Consider the following 21,922-nt stretch of genomic DNA (forward strand, 5'->3'; position numbering starts at 1 on the left):
TGTCCAAAGCCAGGGTGGATCGCCAGAGCTGGCAGCTGGAGGAAAACATCTAACGCCCAACCCACAACTCCCGACCAGGCTGCCCCAACACAGTCAGCGGAAAAGCCTGGCTTCAACTTTACTTTGAGCATGCGCGGTTCTGCACCGGCCAATCCCCAGTGCTTATGTCATTAGTACGCGCAAGCTCAGCAATGGATCTCATAGGCCACACGTGTAGGGAGGCGTGTCCCAGACCTGAGGCCCTCGGGAGGATTGTGTTCCGGGGGCTCCTCCGGCGGTATCTCTGTGAACAGGGGCTTGGACCGGTCAATAACGAACATTTCGTGTCCATGGTCATCACGGAGCTCCTCGAGCTGTGCGAAGGTGCAAGGCCCATCCGAATAGTCATTGACAAATAGGGTGCCTTCCCCCGACGGCACAGGCATCTTTTTCCGCCGACGTCGGCGTCTGCAGATCATAGCTGCCAACAACAGCGCGGTGAGCGCCAGCAGCGCTATGGCTGCTGTGATCGCTGTCTGCGTTGCTAGCCCCAGCGCTCGGAAGGCCATGCTGCCTCCCTCGTGTTGTGGTTCTTGTCCCACCGGGCGTGTAGCCGGGGCTTGCGGCGCGGGTAGCTGCTGGGACTGCTGCCGGGATGCGTTGACCAGTAGATGGAAGAGCACCCGCGCTTTGCCACCAGCATTGGTGGCCTCGCATTCGTACTTGCCTGCGTGAGCCAGTGTGATGTTGGTGAGGAAGAGCATGCCGCTGCCGGTGTCACGGGTGGCATGCCCGCCCAGGCCTGGTGCCCCACCTTCCAGCTGGACCTGTGCTTGAGGCTTACCATCGCGAGGCTGGAGCATCTTTCTCCAGACCACCAGGGGCTGTGGGTAGCCTGATGCCTGACAGGCAACCTGCAGGTCCTCTCCCAGATTAGCTGTGAGTTCCGGGGGCTCCGCGTTCACGGAGGGAGGAATGCAGATAAGGCTACCCCCAGATACTTCCAGCAGACTTTGTAGCGCCAGGCGTGGAGGTTCTGCGCATGTGATCTTCTTGTCTCTGGAGCTCAGCAGCCGTCGGCCCCCCTCTTTGATCCAAGAGCCCAACCAGTGAAGGGCACAATCACAACGCCATGGGTTCTCTGTGTGGGGCAGAATAGAGCCTAGGTAGGTGGGTTCTGCTAGTCCAGACAGAAGCTCTTATCTACCTCTTCTAGATGCCTATAGAGTTCCAGAACCTTTGTCACCTCTTCCCTCACTCCAAGTTCCTAGAAATGTGTGTGGTCCTAGTTCCTGAAAAAGCACCAGCTTCTCTGAAGTCCCAGTTTTGCAAGCCACATCCCCGTATATTCCAGCAGCACTGAAACCCTATTGTCAAATGAGCTCGCTCCAGTTTTGCCTGCCTCCCCCTGATGACAAGTTGTAAGAGCCTCAATTCCCTACACACAGAGAAACCCTGTGTTGAAAACCAAAACAAAAAAGAGCTTCAGTCCTGCTAGGTTGCTCTGATAAGTTTAATAGATGCATAAGCTGTAACTTTTTACAGCACTCCCTTGTAGTCCCTTCCCAAGGCTGAGGGTTCTGGTGTGGCCCTGCCAAGCAATGCCCACAGGCTGCCATAGTGAAGCAAGATAGGAAAGGGGAATTATAGTGGCACAGGAAGGGAAACAAGTTCTCATAGACTCTGACTGAGGCCTCTCACCAAGTGATATCCACATTTACTTTGAAAATTGCCAACCAAACAATACTCCCTTTATATTGAGAAGATTACTAAAACAGCAGTGAACCATAGGCAAGGCTGAGCATCTATCCGTGATCCTCAAGAATGGCCTTGCTCTTTTTGTAGGGAATTTCTGGGGTAATCACAAGACTAAACCTTTGTTCACTAAGGGCATCTTCCCTGAAAACCCTTGTTACTTGGGAATTTACACTATCTTCTGTATCCCTGTCCAGTGCGTAGGAACCACCCTGTGATCTCACTTAAGCTTTTGTTTTGTTTTCAGGACAGGGTTTCTCTGTGTAGTCCTGGCTATCCTGGAACTTAATTTTTATAGACCAGGCTGGTCTTGAACTCAGAAATCCTACTGCTTCTGCCCCCAAGTGCTGGAACTAAAGGTTTGTGCTACTATGCCCAGCTCACATAAGCTGGTTTTTTTTAATTGTCTCTCTTCTTTTTTTGTATTATCTTTTTTTTTCATCTTTATTAACTTGGGTATTTCTTATTTACATTTCGATTGTTATTCCCTTTCCCAGTTTCCGGGCAAACATTCCCCTCCCCCTTCCCCTTTCTTATCGGTGTTCCCCTCCCCACCCTCCCCCCATTGTCCCCCTCCCCCCAACAGTCTAGTTCACTGCGGGTTCAGTCTTAGCAGGACCCAGGGCTTCCCCTTCCACTGGTGCTCTTACTAGGATATTCATTGCTACCTATGAGGTCAGAGTCCAGGGTCAGTCCATGTATAGTCTTTAGGTAGTGGCTTAGTCCCTGGAAGCTCTGGTTGCTTGACATTGTTGTTCTTATGGGGTCTTGAGCCCCATAAGTTCTTTAATAGTCCTTTAAGGTGTAATTTCTGAAGCCATCAAATTCAGTATATATGGCTATCATAAAGGCACTTACTTTGTAAAACCCACATCAACGTTCTTGGGTGTTTTCTTTCCACAGGACCTGTCTTAACCCTTATGTTTCAAATCTATATTAACATCCCTTTTAATAAATCCAAACTCTGTTATATCTTGTTTTATTCTGAAATCATTTTCAGCAGTGAAGTAGAACGTGGCTCAACCTGAGTCAGGGACTGTAAAAATTAAGGGAACTCCCCAGGTCGATATGGCCACAGTGTGGATCTGCCTCAGTTCCTACCACCACTGACAGCAGGAACCCACTGTGTACCTAAGCCTGCTTCTCCCTGCTGATGCAGCTGTGGACCCAGAAGAGAGCCATGCCAAAGAAGAGTTACCTGTGAGGCGTAGCACTTGTAGGCTGCTCAGAGGCTGCAGGGCCTCCTTGCTGATGGTGCCCAGTTGGTTCCTGCTGAGGTCCAGTAGGGCCAGGGAGGAAAGCCCAGCCAGGGCCTGGTCTTCCAGTAATTCAATGCTGTTTTCTTGAAGATGAAGTTCCTGTAGTCGCTGAAGTAGGGGCAGGAGATCATCAGGGAAAAGGGCCATGGGTAGCTAGGCTGACTTCTCTCCCCCCTAACCTCTCCCACCAGTAGTGCAGTTAGGGATATCACAGCAAGATACAGAAGTTTTGGCGTTTGTTGCTTACCGGCAGGTGCAAAAAGGTGAAATCTAGCAGCTTCGCCAGCTGGTTTCCAGCCAGGTAAAGCACTCGAAGCTGGACCAGGCCCACAAAGGCGCCGCCACGCAATCCCCGAAGCCGGTTGCCGGTCAGCGCCAGTTCAAGCAGGCGGGGCTGTGCACGAAAGGCGCCAGACTCCAGCGCCCGCAGGGTATTGTTATGCAGGTAGAGGTGTCGCAGGGCAGCAAGCGGTGCCAGGGCGCCTTGCTCCAGGTGCGCGATGCTGTTGTCTTGCAGGAACAGCGTCTAAAGGTTGTAGGGACGACAATATTACTTCATTGTGGGACATGTCCTAGCGACCGTCCACTCACTAGACTCTTAGGTTCACACACTCGATTCTGATGGACACTCGCAGCCCATTACTCCAAGCCAAGGCCCGCCAGTCCCGCACAGTGCCCACCTGCGTCCCCGGAGGGATTCCCGGTGGGACCACGCGCAACCGTAGGGCGCCACACTCCACTGTGGCGCTGTAGCAGCGGCAGGCGGCGGGACAGCCGGTGGCGCGGGGTGGGAGTCCAGGCAGCAGCGGCAGCAGCAATAAACCCAGCAGTAGCAGCAGCAGCGCGGGGGGTCCTGGGGCCATTTCCGAAGAGCCCCACCAGGAAGCTGTGGCTTCCCCAGAGAATGGACCCGGATGGGATGCGCCTCCTGAAACAGGTTAGCAGGCCTGTGCTAACATTATCCAGCCAGAGCTTAAGCAGGAATGAAATGTTAGGGGGCTGGGGATTTAGCTCAGTGGTAGAGTGCTTACCTAGGAAGCGCAAGGCCCTGGGTTCGGTCCCCAGCTCCGAAAAAAAAAGAACAAAAAAAAAAAAAAAAAAAAAAAAAAAAAAAAAAAAAAGAAATGTTAGGCATGGTGGGTTATGTTCTTAACCTAAACACTGGGGAAACCGAGGCAGCTGGATTGTTGTAGGTTCAAGGCCAGGTCTAGGCTGTATGTTCCAGGCCAGGTCGGCTGGAACACAGTGAGACTTAGTACTCAGGGGCTAGGTAGGCAGTGGTGGCACAGCCTTTAATCTCAGAATTTACTTGGGAGACAGACCTCTTTGAGTTTGACTCCTACAGAGTGAGATGCACGCAGTCAAGGCTATACAGAGAAAATCTGACTTGAAAACCAACCAACTGAATCAAACCAAAAACAAACCATCACTTAGGCTACAGAGGAAGGCAGATCTCTAAGTTGAGGCCAGACTGGTCTACATAGTGAGTTCCAGGTTGGCCAAGGATGCTGCAGATATATGAAATTCTGTCTCCATAAAAGGAAGAAAGCGAAGCCTCCCTACTCCCCTTTCACTCTTGGGAAAACCTGCGTGAAGGCACTGCACAACACAGCCACACAGGTAAAGGCACTTGCCTGGCAAGACTGGTGACCTGAGCAGCGTCTCCCCAACCCACATAGAAGTGGAAGAAAAGAAGCAACTCCACAAAGGCGGCCTCTGACTTGTGTGAGCATCCCCCACTCCCAACTGATGCACACACACACACACACACACACACACACACACACACACACACATACACGCACGCACTCACATACAGTTTTTAAAAAGGAAACAAAACAAAACCAAAGCAAAACCTTAAAACAACAACAAACCCAAAAGCATTGATGGTCCTTACCTTGCCCTAGGCCTCTTCCTGTGCCTACACTGAGATCCTTTTACTCTTCATTGTCACGGCAGCCTTCACTGGGCTCTCCTCGGTTCCCAGATGCAACAGAACGTAACTCGGGAACTGCCTGGGTAGCAAAGTCCAAGGCAATTACCCAGGTATGGGCCAAAAAAAAAAAAAAGAGGGCTCTGGGCAGACGTGCCCCCTTGGTCTCACTCTGTGGGCACTGGCATCAGCATAAAGTTCAGCACTGAGCAGAAACTTTATCGTGCCTCATCACAAAAGCAAGGGACCCCACATGACCTGGACCCATTCGATCCCACCTTATGGTTCATTTGTCATGATCTGAAGGGGATTTGGGGAGACATGGTGCTCAATGCATAGCTTGGTGTGGTCCATAATCCTCCTGTTGTAGGGACAGAGGTGGGTAGAAAGCTCACCAAGAGTTAGGCTTTTCTTGGGGGTTAACTCATACATTTTATTTCCTTTTGGGGAGGGTCTACTGTTTCTCTGGTTGGCCCAGAGATGTCTGTCTGCCTCTGGGTGCTGAGATTAAAGGCCTATGGCACTATGTCTAGCTTACTTCCTGTTCTCTCCTTTTCAAAAAATATTTTCTGTGCATGAGTGTTTTGCTTTGCATGTATGTGTGTGCATCTCATGCAAACCTGGGATCCTCAGAAGTCAGAAGAGGGCATCGGATCCCCTGGAACTGAATTTAGGATGGTTGTGAGCCACCATGTGGGTGCTGGGAATTCACCCCCAGCCCTACCCCAACTGAGACAGGGTCTCTTTCTATGTGTCCATGACTATCCTCAATCTCTGTGTAAAGCGGGCTGGCCTTGAACTCACAGAGATCCACCTGCCTCTGCCTCTCTAGTACTGGCATTAGAGACCTGAGCCTCCACACCTGATTGTTCCTTCTAATTTGTTGAGTCAGGGTCTTGCTATACTTGAACCTGAGACACTTGTAATCAAGCTCCCAAGTGGCAAGGTCACAGGGGGCGGCCCCATCACGCTTAGCTTTCTCAGGTAAGTTTTAGAGAACGGAGGGATAAGACAAACAGCAGGAAAAACAGTCCAGAGCCCATGCCTTGGCCCCAAAGCTGGTTCCAAACAGGTCTGTGTTTTTGGAGTAGATGAAGGTGTGTGTCCTGGCTGGGATGTGGGAGGAAACCTTAGGTCATCACTGGTTTTTAATTTTCTTCTTTCCTCCCGTCTGGGGATTGACCTCAGTTTCTCCCACACATCAAGCACAGGCTTAAGCACACAATATACCACTGAGTTCCTCTCCTATCATCACAACAGGGTATCTAGCTTTCTAAGTAGAATGTGGGAGCGGTGACCTCTGAAACTCTTAAGAAATGTGTTCTACAGTAGGTTAATGCATGTGCCTGGGAACTTAAGGACAGAAGGACTAGGGTCTAGTTCTAGCCACAATGGGCTCAGTTTTAACGGAGCTACCCGAAGCTGAGAAACCTGTTTTTTGAGGTTAAAGAAAATAGGACCAAGGGCGCACTGTTCTCAAGTGTCCAGGCTCATTTGGCAAGCTTTAGTGTTTTAATACCTGCTTATTCACCAGGTCTTCTTTGCTCTGAGTCAAGTTGAACTGTACTAAGTGGCCTTGGTGTTTGTCTCAATTTTGCACCAATTGGAAGTCACATGATCATTTAAAGTCAAAAGAGATGAAGCAGTACAGCAGTAAAGTTTTAATGGAATAGCTTTGGCGCAGGCAAAGGCAGCTCCTAGATATCTCAGGGCATGTGGAGCCCCAAGAAGTGGGGACGTTTGCTAGGTTTCTGGGTTTTATTTCCTGGTGCACGAATGGTTGGTCCCTGGCTCCAGGCCTCGCGCATCTGTTCAGCCTTCAGTAGCAAAGCCTTGATCTGTGCATTAGGGATCAGAGCTGCTGCTTATGCAGAAGCCCAGATGTGCATCAGTGCAAGATAGTCATGACAGGAATAAGGGCCCCTTACTAGACAAGCCCAAAAATCCTTTTATCAGGACATGATCCTCTAATCCTGGGCAGACGTGGGGTGTCGGTCTCCTGGGTGGCTATCTAGGGGGGAAGAAGGTGGAGAGGAGCCCTGTGTTCTCTGTCAGGCCCAGCTGAGGTCTCTGGCAGCCCTTGCGATCCGGCGCTTTTAACCAGCACTACCTCCCTTAACCGCCCCCTCCCGTTCCAGTGGGTCCGAGCCTGCTCATTGAGGGTGTGGTTTCCACCCCTTCCCATTGCCAGATCCTATGACCTTTTCTTGGTGCAGCAGTCAGAACCTAGAGGGTTCCGATCCCGCCCCCAAGCTCGGTGACCTTGGGCCAGGATCTCCCCCCCTCCCCGCCCCCTCACCTGCTCCAGTGGCGAGCGACTCCCCGCGGCGCTTGCGGCTGCAAGACTGGAGAAGCGGCGGGAGGGGGGGTGGATGTTGGGGTGGGCGCGCACGCGCACCGGCTCACGCGCGCCTTGCGCCTACTGCCTGACGTGACCGGCGCAGGCCAATCCGTGGTATGCAAAGCCGGTGCAAGGGTTAGAGGTGGCCGAGAAAGGATCTTTGTAGGGACAGAGGATAGCAGGGCTGCGCCAGAACCTTGGACAGCGCCAACCTACAGTCGCCCAGGGCTCACCTATGCGCGCGCGCACGCGAATGCACTCAGTCACCGTGCAGGTGACAGTGGACATCTAGGTTAACCTGGAGTTCTGAAGCCGAGAGGGGTAACCTGCGAATACTACAAAACCCAGTGTTTGCCCTAACCCTCCCCACACAGCCCCAGCCAGAGTCTCAGGGGGGCGGGGCAGCGAGCAGCAGCGGGGCCAGATCCATAGTTAGGGCGATACGCCGACCTTGCCACTGTACGTGAGAGGGGACCGTGGGTGAGTTAGGTCCATACTCGAAGCAAGCGCTGAGCTCGAAGGCCAGGGCCGAGCGCACTAGACCCACGCCGCCTGCCCGCTCCGGTGCTGGGTGGTACAGGCGCCCATTGGCCGCCAGGGGTAGCAAGCGAGCGGGCTCGAAGGGTATGGCCAGTGCCTCGCCGCCGCCGCAGTAGGAGAGACGAGGTGACTCGCTGTCGGAAGCCAGGAGGTGCGTGAAGACCACTGGCCGGTCTTCACAGCGCAGGAAGTTACGCTCTCTGCCACAAAGCGAGAGGAAAGGGAAGGAAGCCTCGTAGCGCCCGCTGTGGTTGGGTCTCAGACGGGAGAAGAAAGTGACCAGGAATTGCAGGTCTGTGGGAACAAAAGGCACGGACTGATCACGCTCGGTGACCAAGCTTCCCAGACACGCTCCTTTTCCTGGGCACACCAGCACTGGCATGAGCTAGCCTCCCACCCCCTTTGTGGATGGGGGCTTCCCTCAGAGTCGGGGTAGAGATAAGGGAGCAGTGCAGTAAGCAATACCTTTGAAGCAGGTGATAAAGTTCTTCATTTTGGAGTCATCTAGGAAAAGCTGCAGACAGAAGGAACACAGTGGACTGTAAGTCCTGGCAAGAAAGCCCGAAGGCCGGTGGTGTTTGCTGTCCTTGCTTTTCTGTGTGATTTGTTCGGGGCGGGGGCATGTGAAAGGGCCCTGCGGACTTTCTACAGACAGGTTTTCAGCATTGCAGCCCCCACCCCTTTTTCTACAGCAGACTTGACGGCCCTTTGTCACTAGCAATCACGAGCACTTGGCTCTAGGATTGGTGCTAGGACAGACTAGTGTGGGCGGGACTGCGATGCCGTGTAAGCAGCTGGCCCGGAATTTCCGGCTTCCAGCCTAGGCTTTGAACCCAAATCTACACGTAACACCTAACCCAGGTCTCGTCCCTAGAACCATTCCCCACCCGGTGCCCATTCCGCTGCTCCCCCGGGACTCCTCCCTCTGTCACTCGCCAGGCACACCTGGCCTTGGTGATCCACATAGTAGAAATACTCGCGGGTTCTGGGCTCCGGACTTTGGCCCTGTGTGTAGGAGACACGTTCGTTCCCACTGCAGGCCCGAGCTCTCTGCGACCTCGCCAAGACTAGAGCCAAGTTACGCATTGCCCCGCAAGGCGGCCACATCCTTTCACACCGGAAACAGATCACACAGTGCTGTGCTTGGGGTTTTGGGTTCCGCCGGCAGCACGTGCTCGGTGGGGCGGAGCTGTCTGACCCGCCTCCGGAAGTAGCTACGGGATGTGGACCCGCCCCCCACCCCCGCCGTGTCAGAAGTAAACTGGAGCACAGGTAGCGAGTGTGCACTTGAACTTTATTCACACGGAGCACTGTCCCCTCGATCCACACGTCCGAGGGAGCGCCTGCGGCCAGAGAGGTCCTGGAGAGGTCCAGGACCTGACCCAGAGAGCTGCGGGCCTCCGTATGGCGGGACTTTTGTTTTTAATAAATAAAAACTCTAAAAAATATATATATATATAAACAGGAGAAATGAAGTTTGACAATTTGTTTGAACTCAGATTCCAGAATGGAAAACGCAGACCAGTCCAGGCAGGTCTCATCCGCGCGCCGCCTGTGAGTGGAGTTTGGTCGGAGGCCGCGAGGTCAAAGGAGGGTGGTGCTAACTTGCTCAGCGCGAGGACCACACGGCAGTTCAAGAGATAAATAGCATCTGGTTAAAACTATGTCCTTAGCAAACTTAGTTCTGACATCTGTCATTCTATTTATATCTTTATACACAAGTAGGCTGGGTATGGGATAGGTTCTGTACTCAAAAAAAAAAAAAAGCCCCCCAAAACAAAACAAAACCTCTCATCCTCCCCCACCCTCCCCAAGAAAGCCTGCCTAGCCCTGGCCCTGCCCTAGAGGGCTTTGGTTTGGGGCCTCCCCTTTCACAAAGACCTATTAGGCATTGGGTCAACAGAGTTGTGTCCTAGTGGTGGCCAGCACAGCTCTCCAGAGCACCTCTAATTCTCCTTCAGGCCCCAGCCAGAGGCCCCTAGACTAGGGTAAGAGGGATCAGGGCACGAGTGCCTTGGTGGAGGATTGCTCTGAAGAGGGGAACAAGGTCGTGTTGCCCTGAGCAACGCGGTATGTGCTTCAGCCGACCAGGAGGGCAGTGTTGCTCGGCTCCGGGAAACAGAAGGCACTTCTCGGGGCTGGCTTGCTTGCGACCGGCAGGGCGAGCCGGTACCCACAGGAACTGGCCACGAGATATGGCGTGGCTGCTTTGCCCGGGAGGGCCTGGGGCAGGGCGGGCGGCTGGCGGGGCCTGGCATGCTGCCTCGCGCTGGGGCCTTCCCTCCCACCTCCCCGGGTGTCACCCTAGGAGTCCATAGCCCGCGTGCTATAGCACGCCCTCCATGAAGCTGGTATCTAAATGCTGAATGAGCACTCGAAGGAAGGACATCTCCTTTCGTGTATTCTCGAAGATGACACGAGGATCATCCGACTGGCAGCGCAGGCAGTTGGGTGCCATCACCATAGCCAGGTTGCTGACGTCCATTTTGGTGATGGCTACATTGGCTGGCTGCACGAACACCTGTGTGAAGGGGTCCAGGTGAAGGGAGAGGAGGAGAGCAGAGTGGAGGGTAGGTGTAGCTACTATGGGATGAGCTGGGCAAGGTGGAAGGTTGGATGGGAAGGATAGAAGGTGGGCGTGGTGTGGCACTGGAGGCAGAGCATGCATACCTGGAGGAAGCGAATGAGGTAGCACAGCACCATTCGGTTGATGCGCGGTAGCGCGTGCACCACGGCCACAGCAGCCTCCGGGCTCTCGTAGTGCGCAATGCATTGTTCGTAGAATTCATGAGGAATCAAGGGCTCTTCCAGCTCCCGATACCACAGCTTCAGCAGCGATGCTGGGGGTGGGAGTGACTTAGATGGTTTTGGCTTGGGGGCCCCTAAGCCAAGCATCCACCAGGGGCCACATTCACAGAAATAAGGTGTATGGGAGGACATGGAACAGGCTGGAAAGGGTCTCTCTGGCTAAAGCTGTACAGATAAGCCCAGATCCCAGGGACACCAGCTGCTGGAGGACCTGGGCTCATTCTTGGCAGTGCAGGGGTGTGTGTGTGTGTGTGTGTGTGTGTGTGTGTGTGTGTGTGTGCGCCTACAATGACTACAAAATAAAATTTCTCACAAGGGTTGTGCAGCTGCTGAAGGAGGTGGCTTAGATTGCTCCAGCTGTGGGCCATGCTGTTCTGGAGGGCAGAACCATGGGTATGCCAAGAACACTGACATGTCCAGTGTAGGAGAATGTCTAGACTTCTTCTGGAGGTAGGTGGAAGGGTGAAGGATGGTGAGATGCAGCCGCAGAAGGACAAGGCCATGGGGTGATCCTGAAGTAGCCCCAGCCGGCACGGTTATCTCTTTCTAGGATATGCATGCAAGCCAACTCCTCAAAACCACCAAGGATGTGTGGGGCTCACCAGGGACATGGGGGTCCTCCAGTCCTGTAGGCACCTTCCACTGATCCACCTGCAACTTCAGGGCATTCACCTCATCAATGTCACCAGGGACCCTAGAAAACACAAGGCACATCTCAGACTAGAGGAGCTCATCTTGCTCTATAGCTAGAGTTGGGAGTAGCAGAAAGCCTCAAGGACTCCCAACCTGACTGTCTCAGGCAGGGTGGGCTGACTCAGAGCTTTGTTGCCTCTTTTGGGGGATGCTGCCCATGTACTTGGGTCAGTGGTGAGGGACCCTCTTGGCTTCTGTGTAGCTATTCCCCTTGCAGCCACTAAAGCTCAAATTTGCTTGCCTTTTGTCTTGGGGGCTTGGACCTCCCTGGTCCTGACAGGCAAGTCATTACAATGGTTGACATGCAAAGGCAAGTGCCATCCCAAGGGTTGGTATGTCACATCCCCGTTCCCACAGGATGACAAACTGCCTAGCCAGATGCATGCCATCTCTGAGGCTCTTGTGAGAGGTGATGTCCTTGCTGGTATCTGGGCCTATTGGTGTCTTTATTGGCCATGAGCTATTTGAGGGGTGGGGTCAATGGTGAGGGACCCTCTTGGCTTCTCTGTGTAGCTGTTCCCCTTGCAACCACTAAAGCTCAAACTTGCCTCCTGTGGATGGGGCATTTCCTTGTCTCTTGGTTGCATGGCCCCTAGGCTTAATGTCTCTGATATTAGAGATATCAACACATAACTGCACCCTTCCCCCGCCCACAGTCTGGGGTTGGCAAGGCACCTGAAGATACCCTCCGTCTGGTCACCGTTGAGTGCCAGGACCTCCTCGGAGAGCCGTGTCTGTACCCAGGGCAGCTGCCTGTCGGGATAGCGCTCTTTCTGCATGCTCATCACCTCCTGCAGTGCACTGCCAAACATGGACGGGCTGAACACTGCGTTCTTGGCATGTCGTATCTCCTCCACGTTAGGCTTCTTCAGGCCCTGTGGAGACAGCCTAGCACTCAGGTCCTATTGTAGCCCAGCCTCCTTCGTTCATCTCTTTCCCCTAATTCTAGTTCTTGGCCCAGTCAGAACCAGGGACAACCCAGACCCTGACCCAAGTCACTAAGGGGGTCTCCCATCAGGCCATCTGCAACACCCTAAAGCACGGACATGCAGAATAGCAGAGAGCTGAGGGTCCCCACCACAGGCTTGCATATGGCAGTGCCTGTCTGCTGCATCTCACCGTGCCAGTTGGAGCCTTAGGGGGCCAGTGCAGCCAGGATGCTATTTCTGGTCTTTCGGAGGCAGGGTATAGCCAGGTGGATGGATTACCCTACTTGGGTAACTACCAGATATCCTGTCTAGTACCCATTTACATTGCTCCTCAACTGGAGGCTCGGGCATGGTCACAGGCCCTTTGAAGAGAAAGACATGCGGGAAGCACAGGGCTCTTAAGCCTTCCTAGTTAGACACTAACAGGCTGGCCACCCTGTCAACAGGTACTGTGCTGAGCCTCACTGCCTCACCATCTGGCTTCTGTATGGACTGGAGGAGAGTCATTTGCCCTACCCTGCTTCTCCCAGAAGCGTTTGTACCTTCTTGGCCCCAGTCAGGGCTGCCTTCTGTAGTTTGTGGTAACAGTACTTCGCATAGGTGCTTATTGCCACCCCTAGAAGAGAAAGGGTGGCAGTCAGCCTGGTGTGGATATATGGTGTGTGGCCAGCTTTTCACCCACCCCTGAGCTAGACAGTAGCCCACACTCTCTCCCAGGCACAGCCCTATAGCACAAAGCCCCAAGAGGAGAAGCAAGGGGAGCTTCCCATACCTCTAGGAACTCGGGTGGGAGAAACCCCTCTACCAGCCTTCCTACAGCCACCAGGGAAAATAGGTTGAAAACAAAGCCCTTCCCTGTAAGGAGTCACAGGCAAGAAAGGACGGACACATCCAGGCCTTCAATCTACTTCCTTTCCTCCTCAGGTGACCCTAGCAAGACCTTTGGTCTTCCCTGGTCCCAGGGAAGAGGCTTTTGGATGAAGTATCTAGTGTCATTGGCCAGCACTGGGGCAAACACAGCTCTCCAGCAGCCCTGGCTTCCTTAGGGAGGGTGAAGTTGGGGGCAAGAGTGTCAGGGGGAGGGTGAACAAGGATTGGTTCTCAGTGGAAGACAGCATCTAAGAGACGTCAGTGTTTTGTGCCAGCACTCTAAGCAGAGGCTAAGAGTACAGCCTGCCTTCCTCTCAAGGGAGGGGGCTTTCAGGACTCAGCCCCTGCAGCAGAGCTGGTGAAATGACAGTGTTGGCTTGGATAGATTAGGCTTTGTATGAATGGAAGGTGAAGTCAAGTGTTGCCCACTTGGTCCTGGCAAATAGGGAAGTAGATGACAGAACATGCCAAGAAATGTCACGGACAGACCATCACCCTCTGGAAAACAGACACCCCTCCTCTGGAAGTCTCTTCTGTGACAGCTAGCTTGTTATCCACTGAGGTCAATGAGGCCTCTAAGTTCCTTGTGGACATCTGAGCACTTGGGAAAGTCCTTAGACACAGGTGTGTGTGTGTGTGTGTGTGTGTGTACCCATAATCCATAAGCTTATTTTGTTCCATTAGAACACTTTACCATAAAATAGTTTATTCACATCTATAAAAGGGGTTCCTTTCTAATCAAAGTAATTATAGATTTCTCAGATGTTTAAGTCTTGGATGATCTGCCCGAGGTCCCAAGTGATCCACAGACCCTGGCAGAAGATCCTGGTTTTTGTGCTCAGCCAGCTGGAGGCAGCACTGCAGCATTCTACGTTGTTCTACGTCAGGAGACCTTACCCTTTAGGAAAGCTGCTAGGCCCCCTTGTTTAAGAACGGACAGTGCATAAGTTCTTCCTCTACCCTGGCTCAGCTCAGCAGATGAGGTCTGAGAACAATGGAGGGACTTAGGCCACTGCCTGTGTTCTGCCCACTCAGGGTTGCCGCATCTGTACCTGCTCAGGACCACAGCATGTCCCATTTCTCCCACCTCTCAGCTGGGGTGGGTGAGAAAAAAGCTTCTCTGGCTTCAGTTTTCCCTAGAATAGGGACTGAAACCACACCCATCTTGCAGATGCCTGAGAATGGTTGTGTGGGAGTGTCTGGTGCTGTGGTAGCATAGCCAGGACTGAGGCTGGGACTACATATAACCTGGAGTCTAGGTAGCAGCAATGATTTCTGCTCTGCCTGAGTGTCCAAAGTGGCTTAGGCAGTGGTCACTGCCATCCTAGAGAGAGAGACCTTTACTTGTCTGTGGTCTGCTCTGGGTCCCCAGTCTAGCCTTGTTGAACCGTGGCCAGAACCTCTCCCAGGCTGCAGGTAAACAGTTTAACAGGAGCAGCAGCTTCCACTCTAGACTTAGAGGAACAGTGTCGCAGGGTCTTACTATTGCAGCAGGTGACCCAAGGCTTACTGTGTCTGCTGCTGCTCACCCTGCATGGTCCAGGGAAGGAATGATCCTCAGATTCCTACCTGACACAGTCTGGGCTCCAGAGCCAGACTGCCCAGTTCTGCTCCAAGTTCTACAGAAGCTTGTTTCCTACCTTGTCTGCCAAAACTCACAGACAGTTGGGGTCTACCCAGTTCCCGTGCCCAGGTGGCTGGGCACGCAGATTTCTACTATCCCCAGGGGCGGTCTCCACATGGGCTTGCTAAGGCAGCCTGGGAGGTCCCAAGCAGGGCCAAGTTTCAAGCCCTACGGAAGTCATCCTGGCCTTCCTGTAAGGCTCTCCATGCTGCGGCTTCCTGCCGGCCCAGTCTGTCCTGTTCTACACACATCTCATCTACAGGAAGCCCCTGGTCTCACCCCTGGGTGCCCGTGGGCGGCACACAATGGCAAAAACTTTTCTAGAGTCAAACAAGGGGCAGGAGGCAGGAGTTCTGATACTGCGGAAGGTGGCCTGGTAGAAGCAGTTCTGTACTGAGGTGGTGCAGGCAGTTCAGCGCCGCCTGGAGGCCTTATGAGAGAGTGGCAGCACTGAGCTGTCACTGAGAGCTCTAGATAGGGAGGTCACAGCTTTTCCTGGTGTTCAACTGAGCAGAGTGGTCCTGAGATGGGGCTCAGGGAAGGAGCAAGAAGGATGCTGGTGCAAGAAGGCAGAGACACTCTGGGCTTAAGAAGGCTTTGCTGGGGCCACCACGGGAAAGGGAAGATTCTTGCTGATAATGGGGGGACACCCTGCCCCAGGAGGCACTAGGCTAGGGAAGCACTTGCCACAGGACAGCCAGCTCCTCCACCTGTGAGCCTCACCCCACAGTCAGGCCCATTCACTCACCTGGGGGTGACTCCAGGCCTTCACAGGTTAGTCCTTGTTCCCCCTGTCCACCAAGAAGCAAGCTGTGGGTTGTCCTGGGTACCACCAGAAGAGGTGCACAGCAGGCACCATTTCTCTAGGTCATTTTGGCACCCCAGACATCCAGTTTTTGCTTGCTTGGGAGGCCCCAAGCCTGAGGTTAGTGTCCCTCCCCCAGCCCAGAAGCGGTTAGAGGAGGCCAGGCGGCCATGGCTGAAGAGCAGAGCGGTGCAGAGGCAGCGCCCAGGCTGCAGAGGCCCTACCATCTGGCTCTTCAACATAAGGCTTGGGTTTCTTTCTCAGTTTGGACTTCTTCTTACTGTTTCTTTCCAGAAGCTCTTTTATGTGCTGTGTCACTGGGGAGCAAACAGAACCGTGAGGACCACAGGACATAAGCCAGAAACCACTGCCCATGTGGTTTGTACACTTGGTGGCAAGGAGGCCCCTGGGCCTGCTGGGGGCCTGTCCCCATCAACCTGATGGCCATGTGTCTCTGGAGACAGGCAGCTCTGTATGCACACAGGTCAGTGTGAGATGCTGGGACGTTTCTGGTGCTATATGACCCGAGGACCTGAAGTGGGGGGAAGGCAGAGGGACTGTACTGGTCAGAGAGAGATACACTGTAGTTGGTTCACACATCTCTGGTGCTATATGACCAGAGGACCTGAAGTCGGGGGAAGGCAGAGGGACTGTACTGGTCAGAGGGAGATACACTGTAGTTGGTTCACACATCTCTGGTGCTATATGACCAGAGGACCTGAAGTCGGGGGAAGGCAGAGGGACTGTACTGGTCAGAGGGAGACACACTGTAGTTGGTTCACACATCTCTGGCCAAGAGGAAGTTTGGGTCTGGGCTCCTGAGCTGTTTGTTTGGTCCACAGACCCACCTTCTACAAAGCCAACAGAACAGGTGAATGATGGTGACAGGAGACTCCAGTCTGGTGTGGACTGCTACCTGTGACAAAGTAAGTGCTGCCGGTGACTTGTCACCTGATCGAGGTCACACCCATCAGATTTCTGCACTGTGAGAGTAGCTTCTCCCTGACCTCCCGTCAGTGCTCTCTTTGGAAGTCAGTCACAGAAGAAACATGCTAAGGGTATTTATTTTACACTTTGCCTTAAGTTTTACCACTAGAAGCTTTCAGTTGGCTGACACTCCTGAACCACTCCCATGCCTCTCCCTCCCATGCCTCTATGACAAGATTTGTGACTGAACACAGAGCTTCAGTGCATGCGAGGCAGGCAGTCTAACACTGAGTGACAGGTCCAGCCCTCTTTTACTTTTTGAGATAGGATCTTATTTAAACTAATACGGCTGGCTTTGAACTCGCTTTGTACTTAGGGCAGCCTTTCCTCTTTTCCTCTTGCCTTAGCACCCTGGGTAGGTGATGTAACAGTACAGTTCCAGGCATGGCTATACTTTTATTTATTTTGGGTGCTGAGGACTGAACTCACAGCCTTGTGAACACCAGGTAAGTGTTTTGCACCGAGCTGTAATTGTAGCCCTAAATTTTTGAGGTCTTGAAATTTTAAGCCCTTGCTGTAAGGTTCAGGTTGACCTCGAACTCAAGACCCTTCAACCTCTAGCCCTCTCTGTGCTGAGGACACATGTCAGCAACCTGGCCGCTTTTGACACATCTTGTCAATACATTCCCCACATGAGGATAAAATCGGCTATTTCTCAAAAGGACTATAGGCTCTTGTAACAGAAAGTTATAATTAAAAACCAAAATAAATGGTGTCAGGTATGCTTTTCCTTATTCATGCGTGCGTGCTTCTGAGGGCCTCTCAGTAGACAGAACAAGCAAATATACGTCCATTAATCCATGTATACACATGTGTATCTATGAATACTTTTGTAGGTATGAATTTGTGTCTCTATTAATAGAGTTCAATAGGCAGTGGTGGTGCACACTCTTAAATCCAGCAGAAGCAGAGGCAAGTGGGTCTCTATGAATTCCAGGCCAGCCTGGTCTACAGAGCAAGTTCCAGGTCAGCATGCCTACACAGAGAAACCCTGTCTCAGAAAAAAAAGTAACGAATTCACACCAATGAGTGCACATTTAGCACCACCATGCAGATCACAGCTTTGGACTTTGTCTGCAACTTGAATAACTGGCTTTTCATTTCTCTTTTAGGGGCAAAGCCCAGAGATTTACACTCTACCACTGAGCTACACTTAAGGTCCTCATCCTCTTTTTTAGCAGCTTCCCCCGCCCCCCAGCTGAGGACCGAACCCAGGGCCTTTCGCTTGCTAGGCAAGCGCTCTACCACTAAGCTAAATCCCCAACCCCAGCTCCTCATCCTCTTAATACTTAGTTAGATATTTGATTTTGATAGTTCAACTTCGCAACAGACAGTGTTTCTGGTATTATATAAAAGTTACTGCCTAACCTAAGAAGACAAAGATTTTTTTCCTATAACCTTTATAGTTTGGGGTTTTATGTTTTGATTTATGATCTTTTTTTTTTTTTTTTTTTTTTGGTTCTTTTTTTCGGAGCTGGGGACCGAACCCAGGGTCTTGCGCTTCCTAGGCAAGCGCTCTACTACTGAGCTAATTCCCCAACCCCATTTATGATCTTTTTTAAAAACATTCTTGAAATAGGGTCTGTGTATGTAGTCTTGGCTACCTAAGAATTCCCTCTGTAGACCAGGCTGGCCTAGACAGCCATCTTCTCCTGCCTCCTGAGTACTGTGATAAAGAGCTGTGCCACCATACCTGGTTGGTTCATAACCCACTTTGAGTTAATTTTTTATACAGTGCAAAGTGGAGGTTGGAGTTAATCTCTTTTGTGTTTGAAAGACCCTCTACCTATGAGGACAACGGACCTGCTCTGAGAGGGTGTGTTTCTGGGACCTCTGTGATCACAGATCTACCTCATACAGACCAGACTTTGATTTCAGATCTACAACAAGCCAGTGGAGGGGGCCCTCTACCATGCTGTTCTTTCTTGCTAACCATGCTCCATGCTGCCCCTCGCTCTCAGCCACAGTATCTGTTTTCAGCCTCTGGCCAGCTAGTCTTCCAAAGCAGGCGCTGCACATTCTTGAGCGGGTAAGGCACGGCTCATGCCCTACTCTACCTTCCCTGACACAACTGAGGTTTTAGGACAAGATGTCACATGTAGCCCTGGCTGGCTGAACCTCTCTATATAGACCAGGAAGCCTCAAACTTGCTGCAGTCTGTTTTTATCAATTCTTTTTTGTAGCTTTTGTGCCCATGCTGGGTGACAGTAAGGGCCAGTTACTTAAAAATAAATGAACGGGGTTGGGGATTTAGCTCAGTGGTAGAGTGCTTGCCTAGCAAGCACAAGGCCCTGGGTTCGGTCCCCAGCTCCAAACAAACAAACAAACAAACAAACAAACAAACAAACGAACAATGAAAAACCCTGTACATTTTAACAAAAATTATGATGAGCCATTTAAAAAAATGCTGCACTGGGGGGTGGTGAGCCTTTAGTCCCAGCACTCAGGAGGCAGAGGCAAGTGGATCTGAGTTCGAGGCCAGCCTGGTCTACATGATAAGTTCCAGGACAGCCAGGGCTGCACAGAGAAACCCTGACTCAACAAAACGTCTGTGGTCCTATCTCTGCTGTCTCGAATGCTGGCATTATGGATGAGTTCTGCTGGGCCTGGCTGGGACCCACGTTCTTGAACACTGCGCTTATGCCTGTTGAGGAAGGTGAGCAGCTTGTATGAAGAGGTCTCTTTGGCTCAAGGCCACGCAAAGCTGCACACAGGCAAACTTGAGGCAGCCAAGGATAGAGACGGTTTTGACAGCAAGAGCAGCCCAGGCCCCACAGCCTGGATGCAAGCCACTAGTTGGTTGCTTACCATTCAGAGTCCAGAGGTAAGACTTTTGGGGTGCTGTCAGGCCGATGCCCCGAAGCTAAATCCTTTTCCCACTTCTGTGTAAGCCAGAATACTATGGGTATAACACACACAGACACTGTGAAGGCCAGCATCACAGGAGGTCCTAAAGAAACAGGCCAGCTACAGTCTTCCTGGCTAGATAACCCTGAGGCCTCTAGTCACTCCCAAGTCTTCATTTGCCTACTAGGTCACCCAAGGACACTGCTGAGGAGACCCATTGTCATGCCCTGTGGTTCAAGTACACTGGAAGGCTCTTTAGAGGAGAGCAAAGACATTGTCTATGAGATCAACAAAGCACAGCTTCCAGGACCCCCTATTCGTAGAAAGGCATAAGAGAACCAAGACTTGGGGTTCAAAGACCCCCCTCAAGCCTCTAGTAATCCCAAGCTGCTTGGATGTGACTTTGTTCTCAGTGCAGGTATGGGAACACAGATGTGTGCCAGGTTCTGCATCTGCCATGCTGAAAACCACACGCCTGGGGCAGAAGTCACATGGATTCTGAGAGCTCACTCGCAAGTGGCTGACTGTTTCCTATGCTTGGCACACCTCCAGAAGCCTGTTCAGCTTCTGCCCTGTCCTCGTGTGTGTGCAATGAGCCAACATCATGAAAATGCTTTCCCCATACCTGTTGGCAACAAGGCTCAGAGGCCCTGATCAGTTTCTAGAGAAATAGCCCAAGAGAGACTCTTCTCCTCCCAAGGAACAACACACAGTATTGTGTAATCTAGTTTGCAAGCATCTGTATGTTTGAGCATGTGTGTGTACATGAAAACATAAGTCCTGTGCCTGTACTCCTCGGGTACTTAGAACTGTTGATGCGGAAGATGGTACACTGTTACCCAGGCCCTGTCTGAGCCCACTCTAGCCAGCCCTAGGCTCAGACCAACTGCCCAGCTAATAGAATTATGACCTATCTCTGGTGGTCTTGTTCTTGGTCCTAGGCAGTTATAGGCAAGTAGGTTATCTATGAAAGCCCTACCTTCCAACCTCACAGGGCAGCTCAGCTTAAAATGCCCACTAGCTGGCTGAACTTACAAGACTTTATTATGTGCGATAGGCCTGTGGATTGGAGCTTAGTGACACACTCAGTCACCATCTTTTTCCTTGCTTAGGCCACTGGCCCAGAGCCTACATAGAAGACAGCCTGAGCTGCTTTGAGGCTCACAACTAGGGTGTGGGATTTTCCAGGGGGCTGTGTATCTTCTTGGAACTGGCCAGAAGCCCTATCTGCAGCCCTTACCTCAGCAGCAGCAAAGCTGGGGTGCTGGGGCCCCACATGCTGGGCCTTACCTTTGGTGTCGTTAACGGGGTCCATGTGCCGGTAGATATAGCCCTCTAGGTAGGAGTGGAACTTGGGGGTTGGTGGGAAGAAAGCCAGGCAGATGGCCATGAGCTCCCAGCCACGGGCCAGGCTCTCTAGGCGGAAGTTCTCTGTGGTTTGCCGGCATAGCTGAATATACAGCTCATCCCGTAGGCCCTGTGCACTCCAGCCTTTGGTGGCTATCTCTAGGGCTACGTGCAGCGGGTCTGCCTTGGCCCGCCTGTCGCCCATGTACATCTGGATTAGCTTGAAGATCTCACAGGCCTCCTTCTTCACATGCCGGTCACTAGTCACAATCATGGGCTTCTTGATGGACTCACTGCTCCAGGCCAACATGTTGGCTATGGATACCTTTCGCCGGAAGAGACCCTGGGTGTGCTTGTTGAAGTGCTTGGAGGCCCAGTTCTCGATGTCCGTCTCTGAGGAGGGCTTACGAAGCGTGAATGTGGGGAAGACACAGCTGGAGCTGGGCACTGCACTGCGGTTCTGCCGGCTGTTCTCAAACTGGGCGCAGGCTCCAAGGTCCTCAGACTGGGAAGGACAAATGGGACTGGGCCATCAGAGGTTGTGCTGAGCAGGCAAAAAGGCCCAGTTGGGCTATAGCCCTAGAGTAGTGAGTGAGCCAGTCAGGTGAGACTCAGCCTGCCTAGCAGACATGACCAAGAAGATAAGGACAGAGTAACAGTTTTGGTCTTTGCTCTCAGGAAACCTGACTGTGGGTGAGGAGGTACAGGACATCTTACATGGGGATTCCACCTCATCTTGTTACCAATAAGGAAGGCTGGCATCCCGCCTCCCGTAGGCATGGTTACCATTCCCACCTCTGTATGACCCTGTGACCCTAGTACTGGCCAGGGCTGGAGGACCTGGCTTTTTATCACCTGCCTGGGGTTTGACCTGCAGGCCCCTTCCTCTTCCTATATAACAAAAGCTCCCTGTTTTCTTAAGGATAGTTTTGACCCTGATTACTGTTTCCGCACAGCCTATCGGCTTCTGAAGCCATGTGGAGACCCAAGATGGCTGCTGCCCAGAATTCACGAAGCCTTCCCCAGGAGGGGTAGAGACTGAGCTGCTGCACCACCACCAGGAGACCTGTGTCCTGACTCTGGCGCTGCTGGGCAGGTACAGCAGACCAGCATGGATGATGGACCCAGGAGACTCATGGAAATGTACTTAGGCCTTGTTGTGGCATCCTACAGTTGACCCCTCACTGACAACTACATGGGGTCTG

The 21,922-nt window shown here is 52.4% G+C and overlaps 3 protein-coding genes across 15 annotated transcripts in view; all 3 read right to left on the reverse strand.

The window, feature by feature from the left end:
- Positions 1–99: 99 nt before the first annotated feature.
- Lrrc24 (leucine rich repeat containing 24) lies at positions 100–7,366 on the reverse strand. 3 transcript variants are annotated; one of them, NM_001135896.1, is made up of 7 exons: positions 7,226–7,239; positions 4,891–5,008; positions 4,025–4,058; positions 3,674–3,940; positions 3,241–3,519; positions 2,933–3,101; positions 100–1,120 (listed from the first exon to the last, which is right to left on the reverse strand). In NM_001135896.1, the coding sequence occupies exons 4-7, from the start codon at positions 3,854–3,856 to the stop codon at positions 186–188; spliced, it is 1,566 nt and encodes a 521-aa protein (NP_001129368.1). In that variant the 5' UTR covers positions 3,857–3,940; positions 4,025–4,058; positions 4,891–5,008; positions 7,226–7,239; the 3' UTR covers positions 100–185. The 3 variants fall into 3 exon arrangements, with proteins under 3 accessions (NP_001129368.1, XP_008763803.1, XP_038935488.1); XM_008765581.4 differs by lacking the exon at positions 4,025–4,058 and having other exon boundaries at positions 105–1,120; positions 3,674–3,921; positions 7,226–7,366; XM_039079560.2 differs by lacking the exon at positions 4,025–4,058 and having other exon boundaries at positions 105–1,120; positions 7,226–7,366.
- On the reverse strand, positions 6,573–8,917 carry C7h8orf82 (similar to human chromosome 8 open reading frame 82). The gene is made up of 3 exons (NM_001007751.1): positions 8,753–8,917; positions 8,273–8,321; positions 6,573–8,101 (listed from the first exon to the last, which is right to left on the reverse strand). The coding sequence occupies exons 1-3, from the start codon at positions 8,912–8,914 to the stop codon at positions 7,656–7,658; spliced, it is 657 nt and encodes a 218-aa protein (NP_001007752.1). The 5' UTR covers positions 8,915–8,917; the 3' UTR covers positions 6,573–7,655.
- A 165-nt stretch (positions 8,918–9,082) lies between these two features.
- Arhgap39 (Rho GTPase activating protein 39) overlaps positions 9,083–21,922 on the reverse strand; it is a 92,583-nt gene continuing 79,743 nt past the window's right edge. For 4 of the 11 annotated variants that reach the window (XM_006241866.5, NM_173122.3, XM_017595054.3 and 1 more), the window contains 7 exons: positions 20,661–21,222; positions 15,761–15,853; positions 12,780–12,853; positions 11,984–12,183; positions 11,218–11,309; positions 10,478–10,647; positions 9,083–10,328 (listed from right to left, as the gene is read on the reverse strand). In XM_006241866.5, coding sequence (XP_006241928.1) covers positions 10,134–10,328; positions 10,478–10,647; positions 11,218–11,309; positions 11,984–12,183; positions 12,780–12,853; positions 15,761–15,853; positions 20,661–21,222 — 1,386 coding nt within the window. In that variant the 3' untranslated portion in view covers positions 9,083–10,133. The other 7 variants (XM_006241867.5, XM_063264134.1, XR_005486709.2 and 4 more) reach the window with 7 other exon arrangements.

Source organism: Rattus norvegicus, chromosome 7 (genome assembly GCF_036323735.1).
Source record: "Rattus norvegicus strain BN/NHsdMcwi chromosome 7, GRCr8, whole genome shotgun sequence".
Classification (NCBI taxonomy): Eukaryota; Metazoa; Chordata; class Mammalia; order Rodentia; family Muridae; genus Rattus; species Rattus norvegicus.